The sequence below is a fragment of the Colossoma macropomum genome, unplaced genomic scaffold (assembly GCF_904425465.1).
Source record: "Colossoma macropomum unplaced genomic scaffold, Colossoma_macropomum, whole genome shotgun sequence".
In the NCBI taxonomy this organism is placed as follows: domain Eukaryota; kingdom Metazoa; phylum Chordata; class Actinopteri; order Characiformes; family Serrasalmidae; genus Colossoma; species Colossoma macropomum.
In genome coordinates this window covers 57,398,755-57,425,778 of record NW_023494792.1, presented here as the reverse complement: position 1 = coordinate 57,425,778, position 27,024 = coordinate 57,398,755, and the positions used below count along the sequence as shown (strand labels likewise).

General features: G+C 41.6%; 1 protein-coding gene across 7 annotated transcripts in view; it reads right to left on the bottom strand.

Moving 5' to 3' along the window:
• erc1b (ELKS/RAB6-interacting/CAST family member 1b) overlaps nt 1-27,024 on the bottom strand; it is a 360,642-nt gene that overhangs the window by 234,476 nt on the left and 99,142 nt on the right. For all 7 annotated transcript variants that reach the window (XM_036577652.1, XM_036577653.1, XM_036577654.1 and 4 more), the window contains 3 exons: nt 16,737-16,874; nt 8,354-8,494; nt 187-327 (listed from right to left, as the gene is read on the bottom strand). In XM_036577652.1, coding sequence (XP_036433545.1) covers nt 187-327; nt 8,354-8,494; nt 16,737-16,874 — 420 coding nt within the window. The remainder of the gene's footprint in view (nt 1-186; nt 328-8,353; nt 8,495-16,736; nt 16,875-27,024) is intronic.

The following is a 27,024-nucleotide window of genomic DNA, read 5'->3' as shown; positions in this document are numbered from 1 at the left end:
GGAATGCACCTCTAAAGGAGTGATGGGTATGGAGAATGACGGCACACTGCTAGAATATGAGACACGTTGCAGCAGAAACACAGCATGGCAACTGTCAACACCTGCCTGCGATCTCCTCATCAGCAGTAAGGTTATTTGCTACTCGGGTGAGCTAATCAGTTCAGATGTCTGATCTCTCCCTCTCACCTTCTTGAGCTGATTCTCCAGCTTGATGCACTCCTCTTTCTTCTGCTCAAGAGCAATCTCAAGAGTCTTGAGCTTGGAGTCCTTCTTCAAACCAGAGGAGGCCAGAGATGAGGCGTGCTCCTTCAGATCCAACAGAGTCGTCTGGGGGGGGGGGAAAGGAAAACGGAACAAGACTTAATTAACCATTTATAACACAATGTCATCGCACAGTTTAAAAGAAAAGTAACATTTTTGTGGCTTTTTCTGAAATAAAAGAGTTTGATGTAGTACGTATTCAGTCCATGTAGTCCATACATAGAAATTACACCGCAAAAACAGCTCGTTTTGAATTCACTGTCACAAAAAACAGCGCACTTAAAACAAGCTGTAGAATTTTTTGGTAACACTTTATTTGGATTGCCCACTTTAGATGCTTTTTAGATACTTAATTAAATTTTCATTCAAGGTACATTCGACTAAATTTCTACTTAAATGACCATAATTTTCTTTAACTCTAACCCTGGCCCTAACCTTAATCTCAACCCAAAACCTAAATTCCAGCCCTAACCCTGGTCCAAATCCTAACCCTAACCCCACTCCTTAGAATCAACTGAGGTCAACAGATAGTTAGTAATCAATTTGAACATCTGTAGATAATCTATAGGTATATATAGGACTATAGTGTAGATATAGTATAGTATAATTATAGCTAGAGTTTCACACTGCACCATTTTCGCCGCTGTCCATTTTGCCCATAAATGGAAATCAAGCAGTAATAACAGCTCATTTTAAACTAACTGCTTTTGCAATGTCACAAAAAACAACGCATTTAAATACATCCACCTTTCAGTCTACAGCAGTTTCAGCCCGCCTACTCACATTGTAGTTATAAGGAGCGTTTCGTATGGACTCCTTTTTGAATGAAGTATGTTTACATATAGCAGTCTTAAAGGCACAGTAACAAAAACAGCCTGTTTTGGTCTCTGGGATAAAGAGAGGTTGGAAAATGGTCATGTAAAAATAAATCATGACTGTTTTTGGTGCATAAAACCACACAAACGTCATAAGTGGGACCTCAGGGGGAAAAATACACAAGGAAAATGCAGGATATGGGTCGTTTAAAGTAATAGCTTGTTGAAAAATCTAATTAACACAAAGCCGGACAAAAGTACAAGCAATATTTTGGTTTCAAGATATGTGCTATAACTGTTTTAGCCATGCATCACACTGTTATATATAAGAATCGCCAAAAGCATGTCTTACAGTGTCAGAAACAACATAAGCAAACATATTTGAAAGGTTACCTAAACAACTTGTGGTAGCTGAGGCAAGTGTGTAATGATTTAGGAATGCAGCTTGCACAATGCTAATTGGAGAGTTATAAGCTTCCATTACTTTAGCCTCATAGGCTCCAGTGCAAAACTAACGAAGCAAACTCCGGACACAAAACATGTCTTGGCTGATTGGCTGTGTTTGGAAAAAGGGGAAAATTGTGTAAATTAGATTTTTTTTTTTTTCTCAGTGTAGTACTCCCTTAATATGCATGGCGCTGACCAAGAGCGCTGACTCCTAACGCGGAGGAGCACAAGGCCAGAGATGCTAATCAAAACCAGTTGATTAGCTGAGAGACTGCGCTAACGTCATGCTGCAAATCCTCATTACAAAGAAACAAACTAAGCCCAAACATATGCAAACATGAAGCCTAAAACCTCAGCCAGCTGCCTTACTTTGATTTCAGTCGTACCACAAACACCATGACATGTAGGCCCACTGCGCAAAAGCAGAGTAAAATATATTGGTCAGCAACTGGATAAAGTGGATATGATATGCTCACCCAAAGCCCTCTAAGTGAGTAATAACCTCAGTGTAAATCACACAACCATAAATACAGCGCTGACTGCACGGTCTGTACTGTACATATGCAGCGCATCGCTTCTCCATTCGCTAAGCTGTGTTTCAGATTCAGAAAGCTACAGCCTTCCATCCGTGAAGCCTTTCCTGCTGTTTCCGTTTTCAGCCAGAGAGCCCCACAATTTCACACTCCACTGCCATCCGCGGACCAAAATACATGCCTAATGTTCGGACGGCCGCGGCGCATTCCCGAGGTCCTCCGCTGGCGTTGGTAAAGAAAACAGGAGCGGGGGAATGAAGCGTGTGCCACGTGACTGCACAGAGTGAGGCTGAGGGAACTTGTCAGAGAGGTCACTGTTCATACATGCACGCTACACAGGACAAAACTGATCAGAGTTCATGCCAAAGCAGGGTATGAGAGAGGGAGGGCTACACAATATGCAATGGGGACCAAAAAAAACTGACCTGGAATCATCACAACACTTATAGAAACACATCTAGGATGCCTGTGATTGGTCAGGAAGCTCAAAGCACACAATGAAGGAAACTGATTTGTTAAAGGCTTATTTATAGATAGATAGATAGACCAATAGACCGATAGAACGATAGACAGATAGACATAGATAGATATTTGATTGATCCCGAAGGAAATTTAGCAAATTATTTTTTATTTATTATATAAATCATTATATGCAAAAAAGCCAATATTATGAAAATGGTGAACACATTTAGTATTATGCAGCCAAGGCATGCAAATTTTGGCACATACTTTTGAGCAATAACCAACCACCATTATGTCAGTAGTATCCAAGTGCAGATCCGCAGTACCGCACTTTCAGACCCCCACTATCAGCTCCTTACAAGGTTTTTTTTAGCACCAAAGTGAGTACAGTAGGTAGTAATGCTGCTTTCAAGCGCAAGTGAGGCAACAGTTTTGTACAAGGAGGAGCTTATACAATTGTGTTTTTTTGTGAGAGATAAAAAAAAAACACTGAGGTTGTGAAATGGGTGTTTATTAGCTTGCTGGTATATATCAGTATTTGGCCTATTTTACTGGTGACTTGGATGGATGGATGAAGGTTCTCCAAGGTTTCTTTAAGGAAGGAAACGGTTCTATTTAGAACTATGAGTTCTACATAGAACTATTTCATGCTTACATAGTTCTTGGTGAAATGGTTCTTCAGATTGATATCCGAGGGTTTCTTAAACATTACGCAGTAATCGCTCTCTGGTAACAGGCATCTGTATGCACGTTGCTCACGCTCTCCATGTTACAAACGGCAAGCCTCTCGACCTTTACGTGACATCATATCCGGAGTTAAGAGTGAGCGGCTGAGAGCGAACCGTTGAGACGGAGGGCCTGAGAGTGAGTGGCTGAGAGTGAGGGGCTGAGAGCGCAGTACTGCGGCTCTGCAGCTAGACCCTTCTCCATTAGTTGGCCATTAATCATTAACTGGTGAGCCTATAATCAACAACGTGACCCATCAAAATATCAATTATAAAAAGGCAGTTCTGGTTCTGAAATCAAAGCCATTGTAAAAAACTTGTGGGCAATTATGAGCGCACACATCAACTGAATTCTGTATTAATACACCAAGTCTTGTTTGCATGGACATAGCACTGATATGTGGGGTCAGGCATCAGCATGTATAGGAAGTAAACAGCCCAAAACCATATTAAACAAACCCTACGTAAGAATGGAGTCTCTATGATTTAAAGTCATATTTGCTACTCACTACTAGTCCAAGTTAAAACAAACACAAATGCCATGACCAGCGTAGCTTTGGCTTAGTGTACCGCAATAGCTTTCAAAAGGTGTTACTGACCATCACATCATTGTCTGTAATTTAACACACTCATGTGTAATTTCCTCACACCACCTTTCATCAGACTTTCTTTTGAAGAACAAGGACAAAACAGCTGCTTTTGATTTGGTACACTGTTATAGTTGTGATAGCGTCCTTGAAAATGGACCCCAACACACAGGAAGGTGTTTTAAATTGGGGTGCTGAAATTTTTAGCAGCATACACCTGACGGAAACAATGACATCATGCCGAATACTATTGTTTTTTCCTTCATTTGAATTGTTTGGAGTAAGAGACAGGGCACACCTGTACAAAGACAACCAACGCAGCAACCACAGCTGATGCTCACCCTGCTGCCTCTGCTCTCTCACGCTGTACGAACTTTATGCAAATGAGCTGAGCAATGAAGAATCAGATTGTTGAGGCAAGAAACGCTTGTGTCACAAGCCAAAGCCAAGCTACACGCTAGCCGGAGACTATTACAATGGTTCAAAAAACGGATGAGAGTGGGAGATAATAATGTTGGTTGAAAACAAAAAGCTTTCAAACCGGCATTAGGCCGCTTCAGGGCACAGAATGAGCCTAACAGTTGGCGAGGGAAGCGATTCACTCCACTCCAAAATGTAGCTTTAACTAACACTGCATGGGTACTGCAAATTATGCACATGAAATAAAAATATTTTGCATCCAGACTTTAAAAACTATATAAAACTACATACCCCACCCTACAGAAAGCACGAACTATTAAAATATTTTAAACTTATGTTCCTTTGTTATTTTTCTGTTACTGTTTTAGCTACAGAGGCCGAGAAGACCCAACAAACTGCAAATAAACAAAAACGAGCTGCAAACACAGAAAACACTTTCAATAAAATGACAATGTGGGTGCTGCATTTTACAAATGCTCTGCAAATTCGTAGACACTGAACTCAGAAATTCAGAAACGCTGGTAAGCCTGTCACAACACAGCGGAGGTCTTTCTGGAGGACACTCAGAGAGGATGGAGCCATTCAGACTTTTAAATTCTATGCAGCATAAACATTCACAGGCACAAGTCAGTTAACTTTTATTTGAGCAGATTACGACCATGGCTGTATCGTAATGGGGATTAGCTGTAGAGTGTTACTGTAAACGTTCAACTAGTAAGCAGTTCAGCAGAGAACCAACACAGCACAGCTGCGGCATGTCAGATAGCAAACTAGGCGGCCAGGTTAACCCTGAACTCTGGATGTGAGTGTCCGAGTGTCTGTGGTCTTCTCTACTTCTGTCAGTGGTTTTCCATCATAGATATTCCATCCCCTTTGAGTCTTCCAGGAACATTTCTGTTGTGTTGTGACTCATTTCCATTGTGTTGTGACTGGCTTTCTGTTTTCTACATTTGCAGTGCTTTTCTAAAAAGTAGCTCTGATGTGTTCATGCTGATGAAAGTGTTTTCTGTATTTGCAGCATGTTTATGAGTTTGCAAAGTGCTTTTAATTGTACTATGAATCGGGTCTTGTCGGTCACCGTATTTAGCAGCTGCAGTTGAAAAATGCTGAAATCTGGGAGTGCTCAGCACCTCTACTCCCTGTTCCTGCTCTCATCAGTACAGTTTAAAAAACATTCCAGACTATAATAATAAACCCACCTATTCAAACAGGAACAGCTGTTTACTGAAAATGAAATAAAATTAAATTCAGGCTTTTCAGTGGTCTAATAATTATTTGTTAGTTGCTTAATGGTTAAATTGGTTAATCATTTACATCCCTAATGCAGACCTTGTATACAGAAGTAGAAGACACAGACCACACTGCAAAGGAAATAGGACATACTAAGGCTTAAGAAGGTCAGAAGAAGAGAAGGGTGGAGTATGAGCAAAGAAATCGGGTGTGTGGGGGTACAAGACAGAGAGTGAGGGCGCTGATGGAAGGAGAAAGAGACGGATGGAGTGGGGAAGTGGTTTTGGTGTCTTGCTGCCTCTCTTGATGCAGACAGCGGAGAGGAATGTGGAGATCACAGAGTGCAAGAATAACACGAATAATAATCCACTCACAGAAGAAAAGCGCTAAGCATAGCCGTGTGTTTCACTGACCATGTGTGTGAGAACATGTATCTGTGTTCTGACCAAAGGGTTGTTTATTTACAGACTTTAGAAACTGTCTGTCTCTCTTAGGGCAGCGGGGAGGGGTAGACAGGCTGATGAAGAGAGGGACAGAAAGAAAGAGACAGAAAGCACAAGCAAACGAGACAGCAGAGCTGAGGACAGCAAGAGAAATGAGCAGTAGCTTTGTAGGAGGGGGCAGTCCCCTCACACGCAGAATCCTCCATTTATCTTCCTGTCTCTCTCTGTCTCTCGCGCACACACACACAAACACGGCGAGGCCTGACAGTGGTCAGATCCAGCCTGTCTGTTTTCATCACTCCGCTGTTCCTCTGAGGCTGTATGGACGGTTACAGAAGCAGAGCCTGTGTGTGTCAGCAGCAGACTGATGGCACTCTCTCACAGCAGCAGCATTTGCTCTTTATTCCCGATCTGGGACAGTTTCTGCACACTTTAATCACAGCCATTAGAGGAGAAAGCATAAAGTACGCCTTAAAAGTTTGGAATCACCAGTTTCACTCATATAAAACCAATTTTGTGAAATCATTGCATTAGTAAGGCATTAATGCCATAATGATTAATGTCCACATGATTTTCACGTTCAAGTTTAACCGTTTCACTTTTCACATTAGCAGCTTTCGTATTTTCATGTACAATGACACTTTATATAATGCAGACTCACAAAACAAACAAAAAAAGGTGTTTTTAGCAGGTAAAAGTGGCCCAAATCTGATCTTTATCTTCATATGTGACACAGATGTGTGTCTGGGTGGCAGTCTGAGCAGCAAAAATCACACTGACAGCAGAATTTAAGTAACCTTTACGTTAATCCAACTTCACATTAGTTATAATTTCGCGCTGCTGAGACTCGAACATTTTGGGTGATGTTTCTGTCCAAAAAAACATTAGAAGAGACTCCTCAAAACCACTCTGTGTTTGAAGAGATTTTGAAAGAAATGGCCGAACGCGGCCGCAGGAGAACGAGGCTGCAGCGTCAAAGAACAGTTAAAAGCCTGAGAGCGAAGTTTAAAGAATCCGAGGACACGAACCAAAGAAGTGACTGCGCCCTTTTTACAGTGAGCTCAAAGACATTCTGGGTGATGAGCCCAGTTGTCAGTGAATGTAGCTTCATGATGGCTCCTGTGATGCTGGAGAAGATGAAGCTGAACCCTCCGGGAGCGACTGGCAGTCATGATTGTTTACCTCTGGATGAGCCACGTGAAGCAGCGCGAAGCTCTGTTCTTTTGCGCATGTGGGTCAGTTTAGGAGCTGATCTGTTCAGACTAATGTCTCATACAGATCAAATTTTAAAGATTTTGTGAACAGCCGAACAAAAAAAAAAAAAAAAGATTTGGGGAGAAAATCAGTTTTGGGCCACTTTTACCTGCTATGTGAACATAGTCTAGATATATTTTGATAAAGTTATCCAGAGATAAACATTATACTGTAATTAAATATTTATAGAACTTTTTGTCAACTTGTCTGTCTCAACATATGATCGTCAAGCATTATGGATATGGATTTTATTTTAACTTCATGCAGTCATTTTATAATCATTTTATAAATGTTCATTCTGGACACACCTAAAGTTTCTTAATCCTTCTCACCGACTTACTTACTTACTTATTTATTTATTTATTCATCCATCTGAATTATTTAAATTACAACTTGAAGACTAGTATATTAGTATCACTTTTTATGTTTATCTGCCACTATAATGGTTTTATATCATTGAAAATAATGACACCAAACAGTAGTGAACAGAAATTATGATTCTAATTAAAATAAAAAAAAACAAATAAGTTCAAAAATATTTTTTAAGAAAGAAATTTTCGATTTTAGTCCAGAATTAGGAGTAAAATTGTATAAAGCTTTCAACAACGACTGAAAAAGCTTTGACAAGAACAATCAAATCAGAAAAAAATTTACTGTCAGTATACTAATCATCTAATATCCCCCCCCCAAAAAAGTTCCCAAAATATGTTTGATACTAAATGTAATAAGCTCTTTTAGTGTCTAGTTTACAATATTTCAATGTGCGTCATCACTGACTAAAATAAAATTAATATGACAAGTGATTGCAAACTTCTAAACTGGCTTCAGATCTGTCTCTTCTCCATCTCAGTTCTCCCTGCTTACAAATGCTTGTCTGCTTTTTCAGCTACCGGCTTTGCCAGCACAGAGCTGTTTGTCAGTCAGCGGACACGTGCACACACCTGTCACTCAAAGAAACAGGCTGTCGGGGAAGATGAGACACTAACAGGCCTTCACCAAACAGTTTCTGGAAGGTTCAGTCAGCCGCTGTGCCGGAGCTGTGTTTGGTCATAGGATTGTGAGAGACAGTTAAATGTTTAAGCGCTGTCCGACGTGCTTGGCCAGACTGACGTGTGCATGCAATCACTGTGATCCGCGAGTGTGTGAGTGTGTGAGAGTGTGTGCGGCGCGCATCACCTCACGGTCCGACAGGTCTCCCTGCAGCAAGCTGACTTTCTCCTTCAGCTCCTTCAGTTCCTTCTTGTTGTTTTCCAGCTCCTCGCCCTTCTCCCTCTCGTCTCTGTCTCTCTGCTCCTTCAGACGCTCGATAATGCGCTCCTGCACACATAACAAACAAACATCAACAATCAGCCAGTTAACTCACACAGCCAGCCAGAAAAACATGCCCCGGTCAGGGAAAAGTGTGTGCTCTACTGATTTTTACATGAGGTGATGGACTGGACTGGCCGCCAAAGTACAGCACCATTTTTTAACATGTAGTTTTTCTTCTAGCAGTTGACCTACACCCCATGTGTCAAACACAAGGCCCACGGGCCAAATCAGGCCCATGACACAGTCCTTTTCAGCCTGCGAAATTATTTTAATCTTCTATTCTTATTAGCCCGTTTCACTCTGAGATGCACTACAGTCCCCAGCATGCACTGCAACAGAGTGTGCATTCTGACCCTTTCCCCCAACAACAATCTATGGGCCAGCAGTTACACAAAAAGAAAAGATGCCTGGTGTCTAGTTCAAGCACACAGGCAGCTTTAAAAAACTACCTAAAACAATTTATTTTCATTTAGAATTATTTTGTATATTATAAGTATTCAATGCCTGTTTTGCTGTTGCACTTTTGGCATATTTTGAATAAACAATGTCCCGTTTGGGTTACGGCAGAATGTTAAGTAAAAATGAAATAAAAACACAGCTGGCCAACAGGTTTGTTGAGATTTTTTTAATACGGCCCTGTTAGTGGTTGAGTTCGACACCCCTGACCTACACACTCCACCTAAATGCACTCTTCCAAAGAATCTGTTGTATGGCTGGACAAGCTTTACTCACCTTATTCACCTTTTTGAAGCTACTTAACCTATTTAAAGCTAATAAGTAAGTCTGGGGGATTTGGACCCCTCTGGACCCCTCTGGTGGAAATGTGTAATTGCAAACAATGTACAGAACATTTCCTTTCCCCGACTGGATGCAAGTGATGATTGTGAGTGTGTCATAAGAGTAATCAGAGAGGACTCAGTCAAAACTTGGTAAACAAAGGGTCTTCTGAAGATGGAAGTGAATTGGCTACGACTGACTATAATATGAGGCATGCTGTACATTAATTTTTTAAGAATAAAATTGGTGTTATACAGCTTTCTTAGTTACTATGTAATCATAAACTCTGTTCAGCATTGAAATTTTTATTCCTTCAAATTATTTGATACGTACAGTATGCTGTCATTATATTAGAATCACTGTATAATGCATCTGCAACAACATTTATTTTATATTTATTTCTATTTTTATAATGTTGAATTTTGCATATTGGAAAAAAAAATAAAATGTGTCAAAATTTTGCAAAGGCCACATTTTTTTCGTCTCCAATTCCACCCACCAGTTAGGACCCCCCCTAATAACGCAATACTACCAGTGCTCGGAGGGTGAAGGCCAGCACAGGCTTCCTCTGAGCCCTGTGAAGCCACCATTTCTTTTCAAAATGCTGCTTACGCAACACCACTGGACAGCCGAACGCGCTCGGAGGAAAACGGCAACCGCCAGATATGTTACATCAGCTAACAGACGCCTGCGCTGACTAGCATCACAGTAAGTGATGGAGGAGAGGCGGGGCCATCCTACCCACCCAGAGATGGCTGTAGCATCACCAGGGATCAAAGTCGCGATCTCCTGATGACAGAGCCAATGCTTAGACAGCTGCATTTTATGTTTCCAATATGTTGAAATTAAGCAAATAAACAGTAACTGCGCAGCGTGCAGAGGTGTGTTCATTTATCTTCACTTAGAAAATCAACAAAACATGTCATCTGACCAGGTATGCCCAAACTCCGACTGTATAACAAAAGGTAAATTGCCCATGTTTCTCCAAGCTCATTAGAGTCACATACTGTATTTGATTCCATGAGAAGGAAAGAGAAAGACAGTGAGAGAGCGAAAGAAAGAATGACCACGATTCATTAATCTCACGTGTGTCAACTTTGGCCAGGCACTGAGGGCAAAGCCACAACACAGTGTTTTCGGAAACTAGAATGAACTGAGTGCAGCAGAAAATGAACAGAAACGAGTCAGATGAGATTCTGTCCATTCCTCTACAGCAGAGGCACTCAGGGGTGAATGACCACCATACCATAGGCACACTAATAACACACCGCAGAAAAAGCCCTTTTATTATCAACAGCGTGGATGTATGAGAGAGAGAGAGAGGAAAAAGGAAAGAGACACAGAGGGGAAAAGGAAAAAAGAGCGAATGTAATAATGCTGAAACAGTAAGAGGTTTGAAGCGGGGTGTTTTTGGCAGCGGAGGGTGTTTGCCGTCGATGGCCTGTGAAACCGGCCGCTGGAATCAGAGAGAGAGCGATCGCGCCTCCGGCCTCCGGCACTTTCACACCCTTGCCGGCCAAAACTCACACAGTGAGCGGCCGAACTGGACATTAATAACACGCTGCTTTTTCAGGCCTGCTCTGCTTTTCTCGCCATGAAGGCCATATTTCACTCCCTCGAGCGGCCGCTGCTGGCTCTGCCACGCCGGACTGTGTGGCGTTAAGCATGACTGCTCCTTGCTCTTCTAGCGTGTCTCCTCGATTTAATACAGAGCACTGAGAGAGAGAGAGAGAGAGAGAGAGAGAGAGAGAGCACGAGTGAGAGAGAGAGAGCACGAGTGAGAGAGAGAGAGAGAGAGAGAGAGAGAGAGAGAGAGAGAGCACGAGTGAGAGAGTGAGAGAGAGAGGGGGAGAGAGAGAGAGACAGAGAGAGAGAGAGAGAGAGAGAGAGAGAGAGAGAGAGAGAGAGAGAGAGAGCACGAGTGAGAGTGAGAGGGGGAGTGAGAGAGAGAGGGGGAGAGAGAGAGAGAGAGAGAGAGATAGAGCACGAGTGAGAGAGGGGGAGAGAGAGAGAGAGAGAGAAAGAAAAAAGAAAGAAAAGAAGAGAGTAAGAGAGAAAGACTGAGAAAAATAACAGAAATTGGAAAGAAAGAAAGATGGAAGGGAAAGAAAGATGGAGGGGAAGAGTAAAAGACAGAGGAAGAGCAAGAGAGCAAGGGAAAAAGTGAGAAAGTGAGCGAGAGCACAAGAGATAGAAAAGAGAGAGAGACAGAGAGAAAGGAAGAGAGAGTGGAAAGAAAAAGAAAAACAAAAACAAAAAAGAAAGAAAGAAGGGGAGAGAGAGCAAGAGGAAAAGAATGAGAAAAATAACAGAAACAGAGGGGATAGAAAAAAGTAAGAAGGGAAGAGCAAAAGACAGAGAGAGCAAGAAAACAAGGGAAAAAGTGAGCGAGAGCACAAGAGACAGAAAAAAGAGAGAAAGAGAAAGAAAGAAAAAGCAAGAGAGAAACAATGAGAAAAATGACAGAGACAGAGTGGAAGACAGAGAGGGAGAGAGAGAGAGCGAGAGAGAGGGGAAAAAAGTGAGAAAGTGAGCAAGAACACAAGGGACTGGAAAGACAGCGTGAGAGAGGGAGAGGGAGAGAGAGAGGCAGAGAGAGGGAAAAAGAAACAGTGAGAAAGAGAGAGAGAGACAGAGAGAGATTGACAGAGAGCAAGAGAGCGAGGGAAAAAAGTGAGAAAGTGAGCAAGAGCACAAGGGACTGGAAAGACAGCGTGAGAGAGGGGGGGAGTGAGAAAGCGAGTGTGTGTGAGAGAAAGAGAGAGAGAGAGAGAGAGAGAGAGAGAGAGAGAGAGAGAGAGAGAGAGAGAGAGAGAGAGAGTCTGCGTGATCGAGATTCAGGGTTAAAGAGTATGTTTTGGACTTGGGGCGTGTGAAAGGTGGGTGACTGTGTGTGTAAGGAGGGTGGGATTCAGTCTGTGTGTAAATGTGCTGAATGTAGATGTGATGGTGAGACTTTTAAAAGGGAGACACTGAATCCCTGTCTCCCTCTCCCCGTCTCCCTCTCCCCGTCTCCCTCTCCATAGACGGCTGACAAACTCAATTTCCGGGCTGAAGCTGCGGCGGTGCTGTTCAGGGAAGAGAGGAACGGGAGGCCCAAACCTCCGAGCATGAGGGTATGTGAAGGCGGGGGGAGAAAGAGCCGGACCGCTGGATTGCCGGCCAGACCACGGATACATAAGACAATGCTAATAATCTCCAGGGTTAGAACTCATTCATATTCATCAGGCAGAGCTGGCAGGCGTTAGAGCCGATGGAGTGACCCACAGACTGCCAATCCCCAGCGGAGTCGGCCTGCTGTGAACGGCCCCAGCTTCATATTCCAGGCTGTATAATATGCCTGGATACACAGAACCAGTGATGTGGAATCGGGCCTCATTCGTGAGGGACGGCAGCCAACATAAGGTGTGAGAGAAACATGAAGTTTGGACTCAAATAGGGATTTAATGTGTGTTTGGTAAATGGATAAACGACCTAAGTGCACTAGTTGATCACAACCCCAACCCAATCATGAGCAACGACTGGGGCTGGGCAATAAGACGATATTACCGTTATCACGATACATTTTCCGAGTAGATAACGAGAATCATCACCACCTCGAAGACAATGAAGAACTTGTAGACATACAGACAACTTTACTTGAACTGCATAGTAACACCTGATTAGATGCATCATGCCTTTATCTCACTTTATTAATGGAAAAAAATTATTGTGCTCAGTCTTTTTAAAACATGGCACCACTGTCCTCCTGTTTGTTTTGTTCTAACTTCATTCCAACAAAATATCGTGATATGTATTGTGCATTGGGAAACTGGCTTTATGTATCATGACTTCTGTTTTGAAACCAGCAGGCTTAAAGGAGAATTTCACCATTTTTTCAAAATCCATATAAGATGAGATGAGATAAGATAGGATAAGATGAGATGAGATAAGATGAGATAAGATAGGATAAGACGAGATGAGAAGATAGGAAAACTGGCTTGATGTATCATAACTTCTGTTTTGAAATCAGCGGCCTTTAAGGGGAATTTCACCAATTTTTCAAAATCCATGTGAAACCAGATGAGACGAGACGATCCTTTATTAGTCCCAACTTAGTGCTACAGCAGCAAAGGGAGAGCAAGGGGTTACTTACGACATTACTTATTATTGTATACACTAATATATATATATATATATATATATATATATATATACACACACACACACACACACACACACACACACTAAAAAATATCAAATAAAAAATATAAACTCTCTCTTTCACAAAACTCAACAATATAAATAGTAATAAATAGTATAAATAGTAAAAAAAATTGTTACACTATAGACATTTTATACGTATTGCACAAGGAGTACTGATTGTATTGCACACAGGAAACAGTGATGAATTCACAGTTTGTGTACTTTAGGTGTGTGAGGTCTAATAATTCAATCGTTCAAATGTAAATAGTCTTTCAAGATGAACAAATTTTCAGCCATCTGGCAGCACATTCATAATTCACATAAACTTTCAGTGAGGGAGCTTTTAGAGGTGGACGTCTGGTTCCTATCACTACCAGTGTTAACAATTCTGATTCAGTGAGCTTCTCTAGAACAGCACATTTCCTATCAAACCACTGAATAATTTTACATTGTCACAATTTAATTATGCAGAAATTTTGAAAAATTGATTTCCCCTTTAAAAAAAAGCAGCTGAATCTCTTTTAAAGGGTCTGCTGAATGAATCTGATATACCTTGGAAAGTATGAATCCTTTTAATTAAGAATCATATTAGAGCTGACATGTTTGCTTTGTTTTGGCTGCTAAACACTTAACTAACCGGCTAACGCCATTTGATATGGAAGATCATTTGCGGGACAGGCTCTCTGGGTGGTCCAAAACGTTAGGTGGAAATTTCTGCTGAGAGACAAGCAATAGGAGCCATCGGAACAAACCAGATACTACTATTCATCTCCAGGGTAGGTGTTTGGTGCTGCGACTATGGATGGCCTGGCTGAACCGTGCAGCACCGCAGACCAGGGGGATTAAATGGAGCGGCTGGGGAGAGGCCACAGAAAAGGTGAAAGGGGTTCAAGTTCAAGTAATAAATGCTCAAAGCTCACTTTGAGGTCGGGAAAATACCAAAAAGCAAGTGTACATCCAAAGGGCTGTGCTGGGAATATCCCTACACAGGACCGGCTGCTCAAACAAACACACAAAGACAGGCAAAAAGCACTGAGACACAGCTGATGAGAAGTGACAAGGGGATTGACCCTTGGCTCTGCCACTGTGCTGTGAGTTCAAGCGTGGTGTGAAGCTGACTGAGTCCTAACATGGGGACGTGTGACAGAGTAATCTCTGCTGTTGTCGCACACATTCACAGACACGCACACAAACACAAACACAGCCTCTCTGATGTATGAACTGACTTGACAGGCTATGATTTAAATCACTGATTTATGTTTTAAAACAGGAAATTAAAATTTTATGAACGCATTTCTAAAGAGGGAAAACAGAAGCAGTACTTTCTCTGTAACCATATGATGTGGTATGAACTATATGAGCCATTCTACAAAATTAGTTCAAACCACGATTCTACAGTTTAAAAAACAATTAAGTATTCAGACCTTAGATATTTACAAGGGTTATGTTATTATTTATTTAAACCAAAGGCATTAATTGAGATAGTAATAAATTAAACACAAACAAAACCATCTTCTATAGGGTACTTTCTACTGGGTGTTGTCTGTCTCAAACCCTAGCCCCTATTTTGTGTGTAAAAATATAAATAATACTTACTTTTTCCCCATTTTTTAAAAAGATTTTTGTGATTTATTATTAAGATAAAAGATGGATTTACCATGAGTTTAATTTTTAAATGTAAAAAAAAAAACTGTCCGATGTTTTCATGTCAATACCGAAACACAAAGAGTTTTAGTCTGTAGGCGGAGCCTTATTTTAGCCATGCCTCTGTATTTTAGAGCAGGAAGTGAGACTGCATCCCTTTTCCTCACAGTCCCACTGTTTTAAAGTAAATTTGCCCCAAAGTCTGAAAATCAGTGTGGATCATTAAGAAATGTCACCACTGAAATAAAGATTTTCTGCAATTGAGTAAACTCTTTATGTGCTTTGATGAAAAATATTAGATTTTATGTTTGTTTAAAGCTTTGCGTTTTTGAGTTCTGCTGAAAATGAGCTAAAATTATCACGACCGAAACATTTGGTAAATTTCAGAGGCGTTATTTTTGTATTGTTAGTGACAAAATGAAACTCTGAATCAATTGTTTTAATAAAATAAATATAATTAAGGTATAGGGCCATTCAAAGCAAAAGGATTTTAGTCTAAGTCCAACTCGGCTAAAAGTCCAAACTTCCGAAATAATTCAGTAGCACGATCCATACACAAAGAAGGAATCACTCCGAATGTAGGCTGCATTTCTAGGCTGTATATGAAGGGTCCTTCAGTTTGGAACGGCCTTCTATGACGTAGCGGCCGAAAAATGCAGCCCAGGCTTTGGAACGCAGCTCATATGTTAGATCTATGGAAGAATTTGATGAATTTATTCTAGAATATACTTATTTCAAATCATATATATGAATATAAATATTCCCAGACACAAAATTAGAACTTTAAACACTTCTGATAAAATTGCACCCCAGTAAAAGAAGCCCCATGTCTTTATCTCTTACATGCACTTAAGTATCAAAAGCAAATGTGCTGTGAAGTATTAAGAGTTACTACATTACTTTCATGAACAGTTTCCACTCAGAAGAGCTGTGTAATTTCAAACATGGAAAACACGGGGTTAGCTGTTTTATTTGCAGCTGCAGAGCTCTCCTTAAAACAAATTGCACTTCTGTGCTTTAGTACAAGCAGAAATATACAGGATGATACATGGAGCTCTCAACCAAGCCTCTGCCTTATAAGATCCACTACTTAGGAAAGATGCATAACACTGTTATAAAAGGAACAAAGGTCTGTCACTTTAGTTTAAGGCCCTTTATATCTTTGTGACAACATTTACATTATAAGACATTTCGTGTTGTGATTACTGGTATAAGCGGTTTATACATATTCAAGCACTGCTTTATAAATATGTTATTCAAGGCTTATGCATGTGTTATGAAGACCCTATGTAGGTAGTCTTCAAATAAAGTGTTACCAAATATTTTATATCAGCACAGTGACTACTGACTCACTGCACAAAGCTAAAGACTTTAGGCTGATGCCTTGTCTGATGCTCTTGTGCCAAGATTTTCATCTAAACTGAAAAGTAGAGAGCTATATGTTCTATACAGAGAGTGCACAGCATGAATAAGAGCACTTATGGCTCAGGCCACTACAGTATAATCACAAGAACACAGCCTCAGCAATTATTTCTAAGAGATGAGGCTCAAAAACCCTTAAACCCTGTCACCCTAGAGGAAACACAAAGATGCCCTTAAGCGTTCAGGAGGGTATGTGTTTGTGTAAGAGGGTAATACCCACCTTCTCGGCCAGAGCTTCCTCCAGCGTAGTGAGAGCAGTGTCAGTGTTGGAGGTGTCAGCCTGCAGGGATTTGACCCGCTCCTTCAGACTGCTCATCTGCTTCTCCTTATCTTTCAACTGTTCCTGCAGGTTCTCAATCTGCAGAGAGAGAGAGACAGAGAGAGAGAGAGAGAGAATGAGAAAGAGGAAGAATACAACTCAGCATCCTATTGACATGGTACATAACAAAGCAGTCTAGCAGGTGCACATACACATTTGGAGGGAAAAAAAAAGATGAGAAGCCATTGAGATGATCTGGGTCCGGCTGCACCAGCTCTGTGTAAGATCACAGGCTAGTTGTGACACAAGCGTTTACTAAGTTCAGGTTTATGCATTACTAAATCAAAATGAGTTGCACCACACAAACTAGTTTCAACGTTGAGGTTAAAGGGTTACTTAATATTTACACCCCCCCCCTCAGCAGGTGTAAGTTTTAGGGAAACCATCAGAAACTATGTACTGATGATGTACTGTAAACTCAGGACATGAAGATAAACACCCACAGCTCCAGCTCAGTGAGACCCGGTTAGCCAGAAACAGACTTTTTTTAAATCTCCATATTAGGTTGTCTCAGGGAAATATTAAAGAATAAACAGCGGCTGTAGTTTTAGTTTAACCTGTACACATTACATACACATTAGTTAGTTGTTACTAGTTAAGACACGACTTACAGATTTGTGGTGTGACCAAATTTAGTAAAAAGATAGTTTGAAACTAACTAGTATAACTAAGGACTTAGTAAAGACTTCACGACCAATCTTAAGTATAAACTTACGCAAACCTGGTGCGACTCAGCCCTGGTCTTCAGAATTACAATAAATAAATACACCTTCATTTAACAAATAAAGGCAGCCTTTATTATACAGCCAGAAGCTGTTTAGGAGCTGACAGGAAAAGTAACCTCTGATTAATTACCTCTTAAAAAGAAACAAACTAACATTATTTTCAAGTGTGGGTTTGCCCAGCATTGTTCCAACACAGTTTTAACCATAAATGGTCTTAAACGCTGGAGTTAATGTGTAACTGCTAATTCACCCTTTAACCCTGAAGGTTGGTGCGCAGACTGCTGGTCACCATAGCAACGCAGACAACTACCTTGCCTAGCAAGTAGCTAAAGAGACGGCAAAAAGAAAAATTTAAGACTAACATCAATAATGTGGAGACTAATGGACCTATTTGCATTTATAATCACTCCAGCTGGTTTTCTGATAACAAACTGTCAAACACTAAAAAGTCACAAGGCTGAAGATAGTTTCTCATTCAAATTTTTCCGTTCCACCTTAACGGGAAAATTCGAACAAGAAGCTGGTGAATAAGAAGCTGACTTCAGCCCTGTAAAAGTCGAATGTTAAGAGTGATTTTAGAGGAAACAGTCCTACTTTGGGGACAATTTTCCTGCCAGAGATGCAAGAAAAGCGACTACAGCTGAGCTAAAGCTTAAAGCAGAGCAAAATAAGTCTGCATTTTCATTTATATTATATTTTTAGCCTACACTAGTATTATTGAGACAAATTTACAGCCAAGGTGGTAAAATGGACATAAAACACTGTGGCTCCGAAGGTGGTTTGATTTTTGTTGAAAGGACAAAATGGCTCTTCTTAACATTTGGGTGGCGACTCCTGTCCCAGACCATCTAGATGAGCACTTCTACTCAAAGAAGCTCTTTGAATTCAGGCTACCTATCACGATTTATTCAAGTAGAGAGCTGCATAATAACAAACTGCATAATGTCAACATCAATGGTGTTATATTATTTGCATTCAAGACCTAAAGAGTTAACTAAAACTACTACCCAACCTGATTTTATTCAAGCACCACTGATTTTTGCATTTCATAAAAAATTACCAAGCGCAGAGAAGAAAAAGAAAAACACCAAACAATCAATTTTCTGTTTTTACTCAAAATAAATAACGACCTCATTAGAGTCATATTCCGTGTTAATTTTCCTTCATAAAACTTTTCTTATCTGTGTCTGCGGCTGGTGTGAAGGCTGCATGAGGCAGGAGCTGATAAATGACAGGGGAGATGGGCATTTCGCAAACTCAATCCATTCATCATGCTGCGACAGCTCAATGAAAAGACTGACTGTTCCTGTCCCCCCATTTCACATTCAATTAAACACTGACGGATTTGATAAATAGTCGCAATTCTCCCCCCAATCACTTCAAAAAACAAACTGTTGTCAATACCCTCCCCAAAACGCTTCGGTAAATCGGGCACATTTCTGCTTGAGGCTGGAGGTAAAAGGTGATCAAGATCCAGAGAGCAGAAGAAACGACATGAATTGCGAACTGGAGGCACCTTCTCCCTCGTTCCCTACGAGAACGTAAAATTCCCTCAACTTTAGGCTGGTTGCCATGGCTACGGCACTGCAGAAAGCAAGGCTGTAACAGCGGAGGTTAAGTCGCTGAATGTGACTAAATTAACAGGGTAATGAAGAAAAACGACGGGCGCCGGGGATGAGCGATGTGTGAAAGACGTGTGGACTTAGGAAATGAGCATTAAAGAAGAGCAGCTTCCTCTCTGAGCTTCCCTGCATCCCTCACTCTGTTTATTTTCACATAAACCCTCCGCTCCTTCAGTCCAGGCCAGAGTAAGCTTGCTATTCTTAATGATTCAAAAGCCCTGTGCTCTTTTCAGTGCCTTCAAAAGGGCAAGAAGTAATGCCTGCAAACGCTGCCCTAGTCAAGTTTCCTAACCTGATCGCTGAGAGAGATAAAGTCGTGTCAACTTTTCAATTTAATTAAAAGGATGGATGTTTTGGCAAAAGGGTTCCAAAGGAAAACAAATGATGTTAGTGGGAAAAGTGAGAAGAAACTCGATAATAAATTTGTCCTGGTTTGAACAACTACAGTTGTTTCCCCGAGTAATAAAAACGATGGCGGAGTTTGTTGTTTTAAATAATTTCAGACATGTTTGGACAGATGTCTGGGGCTGAGTTGCTCTACTGGAGGTACTTCAGGCTGAAACAGTGACCGTTAGTAGGACACGGTGGATTTGTTTGCTGCTTTTTATGGTTGTGTTTTTATTCGGGACAGGCCACTGAGTCCCGTCCTGACGTAGAGCTGTTTTCTCCTCCAGAGTCACCACGGCGCTTCAAGGACACGCAGGACAGACACTAAGCTAAGACTATACTCATTTCAATGCAATGCACATGAAGAGCGAGAGAGCGAGAGAGAGAGAGAGCGAGAGAGAGAGAGCGCGAGAGAGAGAGAGAGAGACATGGAGAGATACAGAGAGATAAGCATGCAGAAAACATTTCCAGACTCTCATTAATCAACTCTGCACCTGACAGCTGAACTGACAGCTCCACCTGTCTGTCACAGCACACACCACTCAGCTGAGTGCCTCTCTAAACACACACACACACACACACACACACACACACACACACACACACACACACACACACACATTCATGTCTGAATCTATTCACACACTTGACATTCACGGAAAGTGTTTGCCTTTGATGGTGACTGTAGTTGTTCTGAAGGTCTAACAGCCTGATTAAGGTTCTCATCTCAGACCCTCAAAAGTTTGTCAAAAGTTTGGGCGCCCTGGTCAAATTACGTTTTGTTGATTTTCTATATACCGTTACTAAAATAATACAGTATTTAGGCTACAGTACATGCTACAAAATCCAATGTCCTTGACCATAGAGAACAACCGGTCATTCAAAGCAGTGAATTGCATTATTTCGCACTTTGGCACTTTTGTTTGTGATCAAAACTGTGGCTACAGGGATTTTCTGCATATTGATGATGTTGGAACAAAACCTTTTCTCTCAATTTTTGACGTTTTTCAGTTTTTCACATAATGTGAAAATGCCATATATATTGTATGTTAATTTCATGATGAATGGACTAAAATAAACGGCCCAAAATTACTTGGAAAAAAGTCTGGTTCCACTGACTTACATTAAAAGTAAAGTAGGTTTTTCCTTCTCCTGTAAAGTTACCATTTTGGAGATACGAGGATTTGTTCCGACAGCAGTGATATAAATCTGACATGGAAAAGTAAATCTGTACTGGAAGAATACTGAATAACAGAAACAGAAGTGTTTGAACACTTGTTACCCCTCAAAGTGTATCACTAAAACTGGAAAAACCCATATAAAAATGTTTACTTAGATTTAAGTGGGCTTACTGGAGCTTTTCCCCCTATAATGGCATAATTCTATATGATCAGAATAGCAAAACAAAAGTAATAACGCTCAACATCTATGGCTTCACCTTATTCATTTCAGCATCTCCAATAACCCTAGGCAGCCGGCCACTAACGACAAAACACACTGATGATTATTTCACCCAGTCCATATTATTCACGTACAGAGTCATATGATAACTGTAATTTTATTTTAGGTCAATAATCACAGCAATGAGAAACAGCCACGCTTCCAAATTCAGCTAATGGCAGTAATGTGCATTCATCTCCTGCCCTGCTGTAAGAAGAGAGGTGAGGTATTACACAGATGATGATTACATTCAAATGGGCTGTGGGGAAGACGGGAAAAGGGCATAGACTGAGCGAGCAAGAGAAATAGAGAGAGAGAGAGATTGTGTTTGTCAGGCTATGGGGGCAGAATAAGCAGGATTGGATGACAGTAATTGCATATGAACAAATGAACAAGATGCGCACAGAACTGTAGACACACACACACACACACACACACACACACACACACACACACACGCCGTACACCCACATACTCAGGTCTGAGCCACAGTCTCGGGTTTCATCCACTCATCTGTGTGTATGAGAGGAAAAAAGACGAGGGGAGACAAAAAGAGACGCTTTCACTCAAACACAGAGAGACTTAGAGGAATGTGTGACTGAGTGCAAAGAGAGAGAGAGAGAGAGAGAGAGAGAGAAAGAGAAAAAAGAGACAGAGAAGGAGATAGAGAAAAAGACAGAGAGAGAGGGAGAGAGGGAGAATTAGAGAGACAAGGAGGGAAGGAGAGAAAGAAAAGTAAAAGCGAGAGAGAAAGAAAAAGAGAGACGAAGTGAGAGAGAGAGGGAGAGGGAGAATAAGAGAGGGAGAGAGAGAAGGAGAGAGAAAAAGAGACGAAGCGAGCGAGAGAGTGAGAGAGAGAGAGAGAGCGAGGGAGATTTAGAGCGAGAGAGAAAAAGAGAGACAGAGCGAGAGAGAGAGGGTAGATAAGAGAGATGGAGTGGGAAAGGAAAGAGAGAAAAAAGACCGAATGAGAGAGAAAGAGAGAGAGAATAAGAGAGACAGAGAGAGGAGAGAGAGATGGACAGAGAGAGAATAAGAGATGGAGCGAGAGGGAGAGGGAAAGAGTGTGGGAAGGAGAGAGAAAGAAAAGGAGAGCGAGAGAGAGAGAGAGATAAAGATGGACAAGGAGAGAGAGAGGATGAGCAAGTAAAAGAGAGAGTGCATGAGTGAGAGAATGACAGATAGAGGAGAAAGAGGAAGGGAGAGAGAGAACAAGAGACAGACACAGAGAGAGCAACTGAGAAAAAGATAGAGATGGATGGAGGGAGGGGGAGAGAAAGAGAGAGAGAGAGAAAGAGAGAGAGAGAGGTGGTGCATGAATTATTAAAGAGTGTTTTGTTTCACTTAGTGATCTGCAACTTGTCAGCATGGCATCAGCTCTGACTACAGACAACAAGACACACAGACCCAGACACACACACACACACACGCACACACACTCACACACGCACACACACACACACACACACTCACACACACTCAAACACACTCAAACACGTACACACACTCGCACACGTTCGTCCGCAGAGGGAAGAAACTGCATTTACAGTGAGTTGCATCATAACTGTATGCAGGGTGCAAACAGAAGCAAACAACACCTCAAATCCTCCGAGTTGGAGGAGAGAAACGCACTTTATTGTTGGTTTTCCTGCAAAAACAGCACGAGGGAGGAAAAGCTCAGGTTAAAATCCCGCCGTGTAGAGACGGGGTTAGAGTTAGTGTACACATATTTATCTGTTGTATGAATGTGTTTTTTCTGTGCATCATAAAAGGGAAAAAAGGAGAGCACACGCTCGACTCAGTAATGCAAATGAGTTTCAGGCGTCTGACACTTGAGTGGGTGAGACCTGACAGGTAAGTGACACACCGCAAGCCTCTTCACGGCAACTCCACACACACACACACACACACACACACACACACACACACACACACACACACACACACACACACACAGAGGATCAGATTAATTATAAACTTCTATTCTACTGACTAAAATAAACACATACAGCGCCCCCTAGAGACGGTAAAGATTTAAGAGCCTCCCTGTTTGATGTTGAGGTTATCATTAATTTAAGGGCCTTATTAGCATTCATCCTCCTCTTCTGCTCTCGCTCTCTTTCTAAGAAAACAACAAACACTAGATACATCTTCCAGCTTTCCATTCTACGTATTTGTAAAAAAAAAATCAAAACAAATTAGAGTGATAATATATAATATAATATATACACACTCAAATAAGGCATTTATCTGCCAATTAAAGTGCACAATTCCTATTTATCTGTTAAGCTTAACGCACGTCTAATGCACTGAATTTGGAACCTCAGAATTGATTATAATAATTTTTCCATTTTTTTGGCCAAAAAACATATTGGGCTATTTTTTAATGTAAAATTAAAAAAATAAACAAATAAATAAATAAACAAACAAATAAATAGGTGATGTAGTACTTTAATATTGCCCTCCCCCTCCACATATGAAGAATTTGGAGAAAAAAAATAAAAGTAATCAAATCATGATGAGTGATGAATGTCACTTCATGGTGCACTGAACACCTTCTATATCATTGTGAGGGTATAAAAAACGGATCCACTCGTGCACTTTGACGACTCAGGTCTTACACTGGAAAAGACGCAGCAGGAATCTCCTCGATCAAAAGGTCTAAACGCAGTTAGATGTGGCTCCCCTGAAAATCCTCCTGTACAGTACGAGTGCCAAAGAGAGCCTGCTCAGCGTCAGATGGCCCACTTCAGTTTACATACTTGAGTGAGGGCTGCTGAACTGTGTCCTGTATTTTTTCCTCTTCCTCGCGTTAACAAATGTTATTTTCCTCACCGTGCACTCTGAACTTAAAAAAGGACGCTCGTCCAAACCACTGCTCTCGATGTTTAGCCTGGAGCGAATGCAGCAGAATTCCCTGCCAACTTATCAGCCTTTGACGAAATCAAATTAAAGTGATTTCTCAGATTGTTGAACGAAGGTGAGTGTTTCCTCTTACAATAATAAACAACGAAGCTAAACGAAGCATGCTGGGTTCATATCTCTTAAATGAAGTCCAAAGAGGTTGGAAGTAGAACTTGTTTTCATAAACAGGATGGCAGACACTGAAAGGGAGGAAACCTTCAGCTGCACAAAATCAGCTTGAATAAGAACCAGAAAGAACACCAGAGATGAGCAATGGCCAAACATGAGGAAGAAAGAGTGGAGTCAGGAAGGGCTAACATTCCACATTGATTTTGGTGATATGACTGGTGTGGCATTGTGTAGAATTGTGTAGAACTGTGGTGTAACTGCTGCCCCATAGACTGATGTCTGCATAGGAGATTGAGAGCACACATTATGTTGCAGGGCATGCTGGGGACAGTAGTGCTGCGCATTGTGAAACAGGCTGAAATTAACAGAAAATTAAAATACTTTTGCAGGCCGGATAGGATTGTGTCGTGGGCCTGATCTGGCCCGCTGGCTTTGTGTTTGACACGTGGGTCTTATGTGAAGTCCAAAGAGCTTAGAGGTAGAACGTGTTTCATAAACAGGGTGGCAGACACTGAAAGGGAGGAAACCTTCAGCTGCACAAAAACAGCTTGAACAAAAACCAGAAAGAATACCAGAGATGAACAACAGCCAAACATGAGGAAGAAAAAGTGGAGAGAATTATATGCGTACACATGCGTCCACGCAAAATGCTCTTACTGCACATCTAGTGTCTAAACAGCTTTGCACAGATTTTCCTACACAAACGCAGAGTTGATTCAAAGAGACAGACGGGTTTTTATTATGAGAACACGACCGACTCTCCCTCACTGTAATTCTGTCTCTGCGCAGTTCTCTCATGCTCCATCTGACCTGCGCAATGCCGGGTATTCAGCATAAAGCTTCGCCGTAGGAGTCCGCACATACCTCCATAGCAGTGTCTCAATGTGTTATGGCCATTAGGAGTGGCTCTGGGGCGATGCACAGCGGCTATGGAGCTATAATGGAAACAAAATGTTTCTCTTTCTGCGGCTGGGGAGCCGGGGCTCTGTTTCAAAAGAAACTGCATTCACCATGCCCCCGATGACTCCGAGATGCTTTTAGACTCTGACTGTGAAAAGGGAAAGACAAGGGGAGGCACAGAGAGAGAGAGAGGGAGAGAGGGAGAGAGAGAGAGGGAGAGAGAGAGAGAGAGAGAGAGAAGGGGAGGGAGAGAAAAAGAACAGAGAAAGTAAAAGAGGGAAAGAGACATACAGACAGAAAAAGAAAAAAGAAAGAAAGAAAGAGTAAGGAATAACAGAAAAAATGAGGGGCAGACAAGCAAGAGAGAGAAAGTGCTCGAGTAAGAACAAGGAACAGAGCGGGAATGAGCGAGAGAGTAAGTGTGAGTGAGAGAGAGAGAGCGAGCTTGTGTAAGAATAAGGAAGAGAGCGAGAGAGAGACAGTGAGAGAGTGAGTAAGCGAGAGAGAGTGTGTGTGAGGATGAGAGAGTGAGCTTGTGTAAGAATAAGGAAGAGAGCTAGAGAGAGACAGCAAGAGAGTGAAAAAGTAAGTGTAAGAGAGAGTGAGCTTGCGCAAGAATAAGAAAGAGCGAGAGAGATACTGAGAGTGAGAAAGCACGAGAGAGAGTGTGTGAGAGAGCGAGAGGATGAACTTGCATAAAAATAAGAGAGACAGCGAGCGAGCGAGAAAGCGAGAGAGAGAGTGTAGGAGAAAGCGAGAGAGAGAGTGAGCTTGTGTAAGAATAAGGCAGAGAGTGAGAGAGTGAGATCTTTACAGTGACGGAGCAGAACGCAGTGAAAGTGTGAGAGAGCTGCTGGAATCTCCATCAGAGTGCAGCAGGAGGATGATTCCTCCTCCCCCATGAAGGTGATCTCATGGTGGGATTTGTCTGATCTGATCAGTCCCTGCTGGAGCTGTAACCGATCAGGCCTATCAAGCTGTGTGTACGCATGGTATGAGAGAAGCGCTGCAGCTGCTCAGCTGAGACCTGCGCTCGTCAGTGGCCTGTTTCTGGCAGGAGCAGAGCAGAGGACGAACGGAGACAGACACTGTTCATGCACCATAAAGACACTGTCCGTCACTCAGAGCCTCCTGTCCCTTCACACTTGAGTCTGCCTGCCAATCACACCAGCATCCGCTCAGCTTTTACGATACCAAAGCTCCTGTGGCCGGATGCACCAGCTGTGCGTAAGTTCAAACGTAGGCTAGTTGCACCGTAAGTCGTTACTAAGTTCAGGTTTATGCATTAATAAATCAAAACGAGTTACACCACACAAACTAGCTTTAACGTTGAGCTTAGTAGTTACTACACCCCCCTCAGCAGGTGTAAGTTTTGGGGAACCATCAGAAACCATGTAGAAAGCACAAAAAAAGACTAAAAACATTTTTTGGTTAACTAAGCTAAAAATTCTAAACACTATACGCTGTGATTTTACTTACAGTTCTAATCCTTGCCCTGGTTTAAACTCCGAGCATGAAGCTAAAGACACACAGCTCCAGCTCAGTGAGACTCAGCAGCTGCCCAAACGGATAAACCGAGGCCACTGTTGTGTCGGTTATCCAGAAACCGTTATTGAAAAAGCCCTATATTTCAAGGAAATATTGAAGAATAAACAGACAGTGGATAGAGACAATTCGTTTTATTCAGTTTAACCTGTACACATCGTTCTCTTCTACGCTGGATATTTTTTCCACTGAAAAAGTCAGAGCAGCTGCAGTGGCATTTCCATGGCAGCAGGTTTACTGACTGGTTCTGAACATGTTGTCATGTTAAAGCGACGTACGCATTAGTTAGTTGATACTAGTTAAGACACGACTTATGGATTTGTGGCGCAACCAAATTTAGTAAAAGGATAGTTTGAAACTAATTAGTGTAACTAAGGACTTAGTAAAGACTTTACGCCCAAACTTAAGTATAAACGTACACAAACCTGGTACAACCCAGCCCTGGACTGGGTTCCAAAAGTTTTGCGCAAGTTTGTACTTAAGTTTGTGCGCGAAGTCAAAGTCAAGCCAAGTCAAAGTTTATTTATACAGCGCTTT